Source organism: Anas platyrhynchos, chromosome 2 (genome assembly GCF_047663525.1).
Source record: "Anas platyrhynchos isolate ZD024472 breed Pekin duck chromosome 2, IASCAAS_PekinDuck_T2T, whole genome shotgun sequence".
In the NCBI taxonomy this organism is placed as follows: domain Eukaryota; kingdom Metazoa; phylum Chordata; class Aves; order Anseriformes; family Anatidae; genus Anas; species Anas platyrhynchos.
In genome coordinates this window covers 103663938-103677033 of record NC_092588.1, presented here as the reverse complement: position 1 = coordinate 103677033, position 13096 = coordinate 103663938, and the positions used below count along the sequence as shown (strand labels likewise).

Below are 13096 nucleotides of genomic sequence, written 5' to 3'. Positions count from 1 at the left end.
GCACCCCAGAATCCAGTCAGGCATTTTGTCTGCCAGGGCACACTGCTGACTCATGTTCAATTTGCTGTTTACTAAATCCCCAGATGCCTTTCTGCAGGGTTGCTCCCCAGCCTCTGATGAGGCAGTCTGTACATACAGCCAAGGCTGTCCCTTCCCAGGTAGACAATCCAGCACTTGCACCAAAAGTATCTTTTCAGTGATTCAAACACTACAAAAGCAGATTTATGCATAATGCACATTGTGTAATTAAACTGAATTTGCATAGGCTATAAACATTTAAATAAATGGTTAGTGGTTACCAGATTACTTAGTTTGGGTATTTAAAGAAAAGAAAAAAAGAAAGACAACAATAAAACAGAATTACTTTCAATTGAAGCAGCAGCTATTTGGTCCAAGGCTAAGTTTTCTGTTAAAAGGCAAAACATGCTTTCAATTAGATCTTTGCAACTCCACTGATATTTACTGAGGCTTAAGACACAGTCCACTGCAGAATATAATTGAGAGGCTACATGCAATGGGTCTGCATTCCACCTTTCCCATCAGTTTATTTTTGTTTGTTTGTAATCATCGTTACAGTAAGCAGTTTCTCCTTTATTCCCCTGAATTTGATAACTCCAGGAATAAGAAAGTGAGACTGGTGAGAGCTGATGACAAGTTCTACCAGAATGATTGGATTTTAAAAGATACTCATAATGCCTCTTCAATTGTACCAAAGATCTCCCAGTTTCATGTGGGAAATGATTTTTCTTAGAGATGTTCAGCTCTGTCACTAGTGTTTGTATTTTCAGTCTCACTGCTTTCATAAGACTTTCATACGCATTTAGTTACTATACCTGTAGGGCATATTTGCATTATGCTTAGTGTGATGTATTTACATCTATATCTAAGTTAGGATTCTATGTATAATATGGTTTCTGTTTCTTATCTGTGATTCCTTCTCTAGAAGAAACAGCTCAATGGCTTGATGTAGACAAAATAAGCATCTATACCAAAACAGAAGTTCTGTGAACATGAAACACCTCAGGGGATTAACATATGTAGGGAAGCCTCATGACCTACCAAAATTAGAATCTCAGGCTACAAGAGTGAAGAGAGGTGATCAAAATCCTCTAGTTGCTATGGAAAGAGGGCATACTCACTCATCTTATTAAAATTCATGGAAATTGAAAATATCTGAAAGCCCAGGAGGGGTGGGGTCAGAAAAATCTATTTCACAGAAACGGGAAACTTACTCTAAGTTCACCTTGAAAGCACTTTCCCCATCACAGACTTCCCGAGAGACTTTTGATTTCTCTCCTACTTAGGAGATAATTATAGTGTTTTTTTTTTAATTTTATTTTCTCCTCCTCCTTCCTTCCATGACTAATGCATACAGAAGGGGATCACTTCAGCATTTTATGCAGATTATCACATTTTGTTCTTACCTATATCTTTGCTGGAAATTACTTCTCCTTTGTTCTCTCTCCAACTTACCTAGCAGTCTTTATTTTTTATTTCTACTTTCCATAATTTATCATCTATGTTATTTGATATCATAACTCTTTCAGTATTAAGAGTTGTTGAACTCTGCACTTCTATTTTCATTTTTTCCCTTTGCTTTTTCCTTTAATTTTAAATTTACTACTATCAGGAGGCAACAACATATGGGCATAGGGCTGATAGAAGACAGACATTAAATGAAAGGCTATATAGTACCTTTTTCTTGCAGATAAGAATTCTAAAAGGTACAAATCTGAAAGACTAATTATTACTTAAAAGGATTCTAAATGTATCTTAAAATTTTGGGATCATCACAGTCACCTCAGTCAGGAAGAATATAACTTCATGTGTTTAAGTATGCTGAATACTTGGCTTATGTGGTTTGATCTGGCCCTCACACTGCTTGTACAAAATTACACTATAAGGAAGATGCAATAGGAATTTCTTCACCACCTTATTTCCACAACAGGCAAATCTGTCTCATAATACTACTACAATTGTTCAGCAGTATTGCTTTGGGCTCAGAGGCACCTACACTGTTTTTGAAGCTATTAATAATCACACTATTCTAAAAGGCTAATCAGAGGAACAGTATTTAAGAGTAGGAAAAATTTTGTTTAGAAAAATTAGAGTCAAGACCTCAGTGGTTTTTTTTGTTTTGTTTTATTTTCTTCTGATAGTAGTTCAGCTGTATTCTTAAAAAGAAAGCTAGGATCATCTGTCTTCCTAGAATAGGGCTAAAATTGCAGGACATGAACAGCAGCAACAGGCTTGCAAAATATAACCACATGATTTAGCATTTCAAATAGGAGTAGCAGATTTCTGCATAACTCATCGCACACTTTTGCAAGTCATATTGATGGCTTGTAACATACCATCAGTTTTCTATCTGAATTCACTAGACATCTGTAATTACTATTCAATAGCAAAATGAAACATTTTCTCATGGTAAAGCTTTCAGTATTTCCGTATTAAGAGACAATACAAGAATAAAGACTTCCTATAAAGCCCTTAGAAATGGGGGCTGCTTTGGAAACTGTCACAGCTGTGACTAAATCACCCAAATCCTGTATTGCTGAAAGATTTTCTCTTCAAGGTATTAAGAACAGACTTTTCCTCAGCATAACTGTCCTGCTTTATGTATTGTTCACTCAGCCAGCTGCATAGGCCTCTTTTGCATTCTCCTGGGTGAAATTCTTCACGATTTTAATAGTAGTTCTTGAAAAAAGCTTTTCTACATCTAAGATAATACAAACACTAAAGGCTACAAGCATTTTTACTTACATAAAGGGGCTTAAAAGAGAAATGTTTTCTATTCATCAAGTTTAAACATGAGCTTTGTTTCCTCCCCTCCCTAGATGAGCAAGATCCACATAACCTGTTCCTGAAGAGTCTAAAGCAGCACTTGATGTTTTTCTCTCTTTGCTCCTGCTCCTCCTTCCTTACCCCCCCCCCCATTATTTTTCTTTCAGAAACTTGTGTGCCACACAGAGGAGTTTTTTTTTCAGTAAATCAATACTCTAATAAAAGATGGCTGCCTGTATGTACTCCACATATTAAGCAGGATTCTGTTATACAGATAAAGCCATTCACCTTATACTCAGTATTTGATGTTCATTTTTAATAATAAACCATAATAAAAAACACACAACCAATATAAATCTAAGCCACAGCAACATTCAGTCTTTTCTGCTTTGACAGTACTTCTCTGATGATGTAAAATAGCTAATTTATTTAATTTGTTTTCAGAAAAAAAATATACTATTTTGCTGTTCTCTAAGTATACTTTTGAAAAACAACCACCACCTGAAAGAACTAGGAACATACATTTTAAGTTATAGTTTTTTTGTTGTTGCTGTTTGTTGTTTTTTTCCCTCCCAGAAAAATGGAAAACTACTGTTTTCAGTAAGAACGAAATTAGCAGCTTAACCATGGAAAAAAAATAAAAAATAAAAAAACAAACCAAATTATATACTTTTTCTGAAGTTATTATAGCATAAAAATCTCTGTAACACCAATATAGAAAACAATACATATGTTAAAACATCATTCCCAAGCATATACAAACATTAAAAATAAGTTACCTTCCAAAATAATATGTACAAGAGCAGAAGTTTCAAAATTATTTTGTATCTCATATTTACTCTGTAAAATTAGCAAAAGGAAACAGTGTAAGAAAGGGAAGAGAAAAAAAAAAAAAAAAAAAGGAGACCAGTTGTGGAATGCCATTTACCAAAACTAACTAAATAAATAAATTACTGTGCGTGTTTTGATAACTGCCATCAGCTCAAGTAAACTTTGTACATTAGATAGGAATCCTATGAGCAGCTACAATGTAAATTATCATGCTTTGAGCTAATCTCCACTCTGTCCTCAAAAATACAACACTAACAAGTTATAATAGGTGCACAGTTCCTAAAAATGCAATCAGTCAACATCATTGCAGCACACACTTGCATTGTACACTAAAGACTTACCCAGATATTTCCATCCTGGTGATATGGTTTCCAGTTTCTCCCTGTATCACTATAGAGCATCCGATACTGAGTGACCCAGTCAGAACTGCTATACCTGCCTTGAGTTGCAATAGCAGTGATCTGCTTCCTATTCCCAAAATCCACCTGCAGCCACTGATAATGATCACTGTCTGATGGAGACCAACCTCCTGCACCTGTTGGGTTGAAACAGAAAAGAGATGTAGACCTCAAACACTTGCTTTGAAGTGAACACATAGTGAAGATGTTGATTGCTGGAAGACAGCCCAGCTGAGAGGAGTATAGGTACAAAAGAAATATGATTATATTTTTTAATGCATGTTTAGTATAGGATTCAAATGCATTAACTCTGTTGCCTTAATCATTTTATGATGTAATTATAGTGATTTAATGGGCTGCCTGGAATGTCTTTACAATGCTTTAATTACAGTTTATTAGTTTTTGCCAAATTATAATTGTTCAAAGGTTGACCAATTTGCCATGAAATTCTTTTTCAGAGTCAGTTGACACAAATCAATAACAATCTCTTGGCTTCATAAACACTTTCAGTAGTATTTCATATTAAAGAGATAATACAGATAAAATAGGATGAAACAATATCCAGCCTTTTGCTTCCCTATGTTTTGCTATAGTGTACAGACTGAAATATCTTAAATAGAATTGAAATAGGAGCAGGTATTGCAGGGCTGGATCCAGGTTTGATCTGATGGGTATGCAGGCTGTCACAGATAACATCGACAGATGCCTCACATAAATGTTATTGCTTTTTATGGGTCTGTGAATTAATTTGATAGTAATTCTGTTAACATTCTTCTCAGCTACTAGACTACATCACATAGTTGTAAGTAAAGATGGACAATGATGCAGAGACAAATGTAATATTATGACATTAATGTAATTTCTTATTCTTCTGAAGTAAAGAATGTCAAGGGAGAAATCATAACTGGATACCAAAAATTATAAAAATTCTAAGAGTGAAATTATAAAGAAATATTTACCATAGTCATAAAAATTAGGGAACAGGTGAAATTGCAAAAATAAAATGAAATACTGAGAAAAACTGGAGAGTCATTCTCTTTATAGTCATAGTGGGCATTAAGACAGAAAACAAAAACATTAAACTTGCAGAGATTGTGGGGTTTTTTTGCTTTTAATTTTGAACCAAATAGGTGGCCAGGCATACTGTAGGCTAGTCTATGAGGTGATTTTAATTGCTTTTAATTTCACTTACAGATATCAGTTGACAACACAAACCTAGCCTTATCATCAAGCAATGAACTCTTGTTATACAGGTTTATATACTCCCATCATTAGGCGGCAGCATTGCCTCAATCTTAGGCATTTCTAAAACATTCAGCTGCTACAGCTGTTAATATTTGCAGGTCATAGGACATTTTAAAGTTGTGGTATTAATAGGATCATTTGATGTCATAAGTTGCCTTTTATTGTAAATAAAATGGAGTACTAATGAACGTTTTTAATTTTTATTTCTTTAAGGTTTAAAATAGATTTTTTGTTCCTGCACTAGAAATAATTATTTCCCAGAAATATTCCCTGACAATTCCAACACTTCCACCCAATTTACGTATCTTAGAGTGATGGCATGCAAATGATCAGAAGGTGCTCCTATACGTCTGAAAAATAGCCCATTGATTGCTCCAGAAAATAAGATCCAAAGATAAACTTTCCAAGTTTTCCATTATAAGGTACAAATACCAGCTTTCAAAATTTGTTACAAAACTGATGAATCCATCTATAAAATGTCCTTCAACAACGTAACTGTTGAAACTGGATGACATACTGTAACTATAAGGAGGCTAAAATGGACTACGTTTCATATGCTGTTTTACGTATGCAAGAGATTTTGTTATATAGATTTACATTCAAACTTTTTGATTTTTAATTTTGATACGCAACCTTAAGAGAGAGAGAAGGAAAAAAAAAAAAAAAAAGTGTAGCTATAATTAGACTGTTAAAACTATAAAGCAATACAATATAATTTCCCAGAGAGGCTGAGCAGTCTCCTCCTCTGGAGACATTCAAAACCTGCCTGGATGCGATCCTTTGCTTTGGTGTTGGACTAAACAATCTCCAGAGGTCCCTTCCAACCTCAACTATTCTCTGATTCTGTGTAATTATTTCTTCAATATATTTATATTACTAAGATGAGATTTTTCCCTGCAACTGAAAAACCTTTTTAAACTTTGTAAAACATGCTTTGTAAACTATAACTAGGTTTCAGAAAGTATTCACCTATGAATCCATTGAAAAGTTTTGAAAATTTGGTCTAACATTAAATTTCCTTTTTTTTTTTTTTTTAATATATATATATATATATATATGTATGTATATCTAAGAAGAAGCAAAAAAATTTTCTTCACATCATGCCTAATGAAAGTTAAGAGATATATGGTGCAATAACCACACCTATGATGTGAAAAGAGACGGAAACATTAGTATTTCAAGATAGATTATGTTATAACCATTGCTACTAAGTGAGAGACAAGACTTTTGGTCAATATTACAGAGAGAAGCAAACAATATCCCTTGCTTGGCCAAGCTTGCTTGTGAAGGGAATGGTCATCACTGGAAATGCTTCGCAGGAATCAGTTAAAAGCTTTCTCTTCCTGTTTGATTCATCAAGCTGTGTAACCTGGGGAGCCGATTACTTTCTTCATTTGGTTTGTGCTATGTGTAACCTCTATTGATTCAAGGTTTAATAAAGGTACCTGTTCCTTTTTCAGTTGTGTGCTTTAGAATAAGTTACAAGAAAGCTGGATTATAAATACTAAATAAAAATACTACCCCCTGTGAGAACTTTGCATAGGCACTGAATTCATCAAAGGATTTCAAATACACTTTTTTTCTCCACTCAGTCTAATCAGATGCATCAACCATAAAAATCTCACATCCCCAGAAATGTGCACATACTTATTGCTCATCCTATCATTAAATATTTTGCTGAATAAAAATAGCTTCCTCACTGGAATGAAAGGAACCAACCCGATACTGGACACAGAACAGAGATGTGTCTGACAAATAAAATATTTAACATAAAATATTTAACATACTTTTATTTAAAAAGGAGTACTGAATTTGGAGATCAAACGTGATTTTATCTGATAAAACCTGATAATATCACATTATTTTAGAAATACATTTATTTTTATAGCCAATATATTATGACAGAATAATGAACTATCTTTCAGGAATTACTCAAATAACCATCATGTTTTTCAATTTTCAGTGAGCGTTACCTTGCACTGAAACTGCAATAGTAAAATAAATTTGTTGAATAAATGCTATTCACAGTATTAATCTTCATAACTTGGTGTAAACTCGTTATTTTTAATGCTTTCTGGTTATATTCTGAATTATACAATGTTCTTTCTTTTTATTTTTATTATGGTGTGAAAAAAAAGACATTGGTTTTTGATATGACACTCCATTTTACCTTCTGTATTGCCTTTAATGCAAAAAGCTACTAAATACTGTGACATCAATGTGAATTATGAATTAGAAACATATGAGAATTACAAATTATTTTAAAGTCACAAAACATTCATATAACAGAGTTTACTTTCATTAAATAGGCAAGGAGCACATATCAGGTTCTTTGGTAGTAGAGTTGCAATAAATGAAAATACAGACAATAATTTTTCCTATTTTTATTTTTATGGTATTTCAGAATTTCATGTGATTAAACACATTCACTCATTCAGTGGCAAAAATAATTGACTGAGTGACATTAACTGAGAGTCACTGAATACTATTATTTATACTGTATAGCACTCTACATCATAAACAGGGCAACTAATTTCGACTCGAACAAGAATGACTGTATATGACCCTTCGAGATCAGGTATCAGAGAATCATAGAATCATAGAATATCCTGAGTTGGAAGGGACCCTTAAGGATCATCAAGTCCAACTCTTGACACCGCACAGGTCTACCCAAAAGTTCAGACAGACCATGTGACTAAGTGCACAGTCCAATCTCTTCTTAAATTCAGTCAGGCTCGGTGCAGTGACCACTTCCCTGGGGACTATACGTTCAATGTAAGTGGTCCACATATCTTTATGCATCCAAGAAACTTCCATGCACAGAAAAGCATAAAAGTCTTAAGTAGCAAAGCCAGCCAGAGCATGCCTGTGGATAAAAAAGGCTATGAAAAATTTTGTTGTTTTATTTCAAAAATGCTACAGAAAGTCATTTGATCTGCTCCTACTGCAGACTGACCAATGTGCAATGAGCCTATTACTGAAAAACATATTCAGCGATACACAAGATGCATACAGCTATATTCAGAATGTTAAGAACTTGTGTAACTTGAATCTTTCCATATTTTTCATTTATAGACAATTACTAAAAAATAACTAACATCTTTAAAACAAGAGTTAAAGCTCAAGGATTTAAAATATTTAATGATGAAAACCCCAATGGCTTTCATGTTTTTATTGGATTTTATTCCACAAGTTCATTCTATGGATATGAAAACAACATGAACATAGCCTCTCTCTAAATGACACATGCAAAATATAGCATGTGTCATTTAGACATATAGCATGTGTCAAAATAGAGCATATATAAATAAAGTATTCAACTCAATGTGGGTCTATTTTTGTAAAATTTTATGACTAACATCATTGTATAATTTCTTTCCTTTAATTAATTATACATTTCAACTCCCTATTCAAATCTGAGTGAGCTAGCTCCCATTTACTGCACACTAAGAAAAGCTACATGATGAGTTAACCTTACCTTCATATTTCCCCATGATAAATTATCAGTAACTATCAAATTAAAGGGAGGCTTACAGATTTAAAATTTTATCTCAACTGTCATATCCTACTGAGCTTCAAGATCTATAAGAATGGACACTGATGTTATTTGAAACTCTCTTTCTGATCCATTTCAGTTAGAAATCTTTTTTCTTGTGGTATCTTGGCACTTCCATCTTCACTCATGGCCAAAACTGGAAAGATTAATTTTCCCTAGAAGAATCCACTCTTGTTTCAGTTGCACTTGTTTATCATTCCCTATTTCAAATCACAATATAATATCAGTATTGCAGTAAGTCTAGTTTTCTACCTCTTTTTTTTTTTTTTTAATCAATAATAGAAGGCTTCAATGATATAAGTGCAAAAAAGAAATGATCCTTAATAAGAAATTTGACTAGAAAACAAGATATGAAAAAAGTATAGATTAAAGATTTAGGATTTGTGGTAGTTATAATTCCAAGGTTTACTTTATGTAATCTTAGAAAACTTCTATGGCTTTTCAGCAAGGAAATCAAAGATATGTCTTTTTAATAATTATAAAATATTAAACATTCTGAAACATTCTTTGAGTTTGAATCTGCTTACTTGTAAGGGAAAAACACAGACTAATCTTCAAATGAGAAATAAATTTCTAGGCCAATATAATATTGTCAATTGCTGTTTTCCTTTCTGACACTGTCTGCCATTCTTCTATAAAGGATAAATCAAGAGAAAAAGGAAAACTTTGAAGTACTGAGATCATTCATTCACTGCATTTCAGAGAAAATATGGACAGTCTTTTTCTACAATAAAAACAATATAAAAATATATAAAAAACTTAAAAACTACATGAATCTACCTGCAGATTTAGTCAACTTTATGTTTAAGCAGGATATAAATGACACTTTCCACTTTTGGTTTGTCATTTTATCATTTTAGATAAATATTGTCTAAATATTAGTAGTATATTATATTAATATAATATATTATTATATTAATATATACAAAATAATAGATAATATTGTCTAAATATTTATCTAAATATTTAGCTAAATTTGGATTTGCAATCCAATCCCTCTTTTCAAGGTAGAAATTAAATGTTTTTAATATGTTCTCCTTTCCAGCACAAAACAACAGTGATGGAATTACAAACAAGGACATAAACAACCCTGATAATGTTGCAAATAATGACCATTCTGCTTTGGAAGATACCTGTGTTGACATTTAGAAAGCAGCAAATACTGAGAAAATTATAGACAACCTCTATTTTAAATTACCTATATTTATTCTGAAAAGCAAACAAACAACCAAACAAACAGAAAAGTATCATGGAAAACAAGAAACAAGACAGAAATTACAACAAATAGATTTCTACATCTCTAGAATTCATTATTAGAATTTACCCCAAATCAGACCCTATTTACTAAAAAATGGCATATTAGAGCCAAGTTTGATCTAATTCCCCATAGTAATTTCAAAAGTAACTTACCAGAAGCGCAACAAGAATTGGGCTCAAATAAGCTTTCAAGCTCTAAATTTCCTATAAAATATATCTGATGAAATTCATTTGCAGGGGCAACTGAAAGTTAGAATGATCCAATATTAATTCCCCCAATTATCCTTCCATCATAGCAGTTGAAAGTTGTAAGTTTACAGAGAGGTCAGTGTCAGCTTTAATCTTCACTTCTGAAAGCCTGACGTAGCACACCAGTCTATGAAGTATACTTTACAATTTGTAGTAAACATTTCTACTGATTTTTGGTAGCAGTTACCAGTCTCTTCCCTTGGTGTGGCTAACACTCTCTGATAAAGTATGTAACCTTATTAATTAATTAATTAATTAATTAATTTACTGGGGGGCGGGGGATATTTGAATTAGTAACTCACATCAGCAGATGTTTTTGGCAGACTGATATTAAAAATCTTTCCCTCCCCTAAAAAATAGTCAAGGAGAAAAATATTCCTTATTATACTTCTTAAAATTGTTTAATTTTCATTTTAAAACCTGGAAGTTAAGAGCAAAAATAACCCAAGGGATAACAGTATTTATCTGGATACAGTCCACAAAGTTCTTTTTTTAAAAGAACATTAAAATCACTTTTTTTTTTTTTAATCCCAAAAGATCTTTCTTACAGTAAATGCAATTAAAATAAATCCCTTGATGTAGTGTCTGCTTCTTAATACTCACTGCTTCCTAGTATATCTTAACTGAGCACAAACCACATATGAGTGATCAGTCTGCCCTAAGGAACAGTATTGATATCTCACAATGAAAATGATGCAAAAGAGATCTCATAGTTGTCATTCACAGTTGTCAGACTCAAAAAGGGGTAAAAATAATAAGCCTGAGGAGTCATATCGTGAATCCACTGTTGGGGAACAAACACTGAGCAGCTTTGGTTATTTTAATGAACACATCACTTTAAACTATGCCTTTCCCATCTGTTCTGCTTTCTAATTACATATGCAAAAAGAAGTTCATTCACAATTGCATCCTAATGGAATCTTAAACAAAACTTGTACAAGATTTAAATATGCTGTGCACATCATCTGTATTCAAGGCATCAAGCAGCTTCTTCTCCATGAGGTATTTTCTTGTTTTCCAGACAGAAAGTTGAGGCATGGCAATGGATCACTGCACCTGCCATGCAAACCACTTGCATACAAAATAACCACAGTGGCATACAAGAGACAAGGAAGAGAGTACAAAAATCTCCCTTTCCTCACAACCCCTTTTCAAGCAATAGGACGCAAATCTTTCATCGCATGTTTATGCATTGCAGCACTGGGGTTTTCCTAACAACTCAGGTCATATCCCTGGCAAGAACTAGCAAGGGTACAGCTAATGGATAGTAGACATTCCTACTGCAGTGCCCTTCCTAGGCAAATGAGCCCTGATTAACAAATTCTTATCCAAGATTTTACTGACAATCAGATCAGGAGCTGCTGTAACTAAGGAAGTTTTACTGACTGTGATTGAACAGCATTTACAGTACTTTGAAACCTAGATTCAAGCTCATTACTACATCACTGGTAGTTCCTTGTAACCGTTGTTATTTCTCCTTTGTAGAGATGACAGTCAGAGAAAAAGGAATTAAGGTATACACCTTATCTATACCATTTCCAATAGCAATGAGATGGCTGAACAGTTTATGGTCACCTAAATGGTTCTATTCCCATTAGTGCAGTCCGTAAAGTGATGGAAGGCAAAGTTAAAATTCTGTAAGTTAAATTGTGACATTTTGGCTCATTTTGATTAGTATTTTTTCCCCTCAAATGACTGTACATGTAGCATGATTATATGCTGTTATTCAGTCTTAGATATCTTACTCAGTGACAAGTGTTCAATGCTAAAAGATAAAAACTGAAACTCCTGTCTTGCAGAGACTTGCCAAGTGAGATGCTGTAGTGAATATAGTTTCTGCCAGTGTGTTTTAGTGTATGTCAGTTTTCCAGTGATGTGCAAGCAACACTGCCTTGAAATGCTTACTGTGACTAACAAGTAAAAGCCACATGATTATTTCATTACAGCACTTTTTTTTTTTTTTAATCTCTTGGTCCATGTCTCACACAGAAAACATTTTTCATATCAAGGACTTCTCAATTGAAATACCCTGCCCAGCAAATACAACTAGCGGACCTTGTTTTGAAGTCCATCTCCTGTGATGACTGCCAATAGTCAAACTTTTCCTGCAGGTACTGATGTTCGTAAAACCTATTCAGGTTCTGCTCCTGGCCTGCTATAGAACCTGAATATTGTTCACTTTTTTCTCTTTCACTTTTCATATATTTCTATAGAAATATATTTTCTATATTTCTATATTTCACAAAAAAACAGCTAGAGGGAGCTACACTATTTTCTTATTTGTGCCATCGCTGCACTACCACTGGCCCAGATGTAAGGATAGTAATATTGAATAAAGGACTCTGTTCTTCCCACTTGCTTCATTTATTAGTCATCATTTCCAAAGACTTCTGTGAGATAGAATTTGTTTGTGGTATTACAGCACTCTGTCATCATCAGTGCCATGCATGAATACAAGTTATTGGTATTCATTTAATTTGTCTTAGTAAATGTGCTTCCTCCACCCGATTTTCCTTCAAGAAGCATGAGCAGAGAGCTGTGAAGGTATTGTTTTATGACTTTTAAAATCAAGTATACAGATGATCCAAGAGTTTTGAAGGTTTTTCTGCTTTTGACAGGTCTGACAAAACAATTATTTTTTCCATCAAGGCATATATTGCTATCAGTATGATCAATGCATGTATTGCAAACAGATTCTTATCCTTCCTCTTATTCTTATTCTTCATTAAGAGAATATATTTTACTTTTAAAATTATCTACTGAGGTACTGCATTTA

At 33.4% G+C, this 13096-nt stretch overlaps 1 protein-coding gene across 1 annotated transcript in view; it reads right to left on the bottom strand.

Moving 5' to 3' along the window:
• Nucleotides 1–13096, bottom strand: part of CNTNAP2 (contactin associated protein 2) — a 1145390-nt gene that overhangs the window by 768209 nt on the left and 364085 nt on the right. Inside the window, exon 3 of the mRNA XM_027451306.3 lies at nt 3957–4150. Within this exon, the coding sequence (XP_027307107.1) occupies nt 3957–4150 (194 nt within the window). The remainder of the gene's footprint in view (nt 1–3956; nt 4151–13096) is intronic.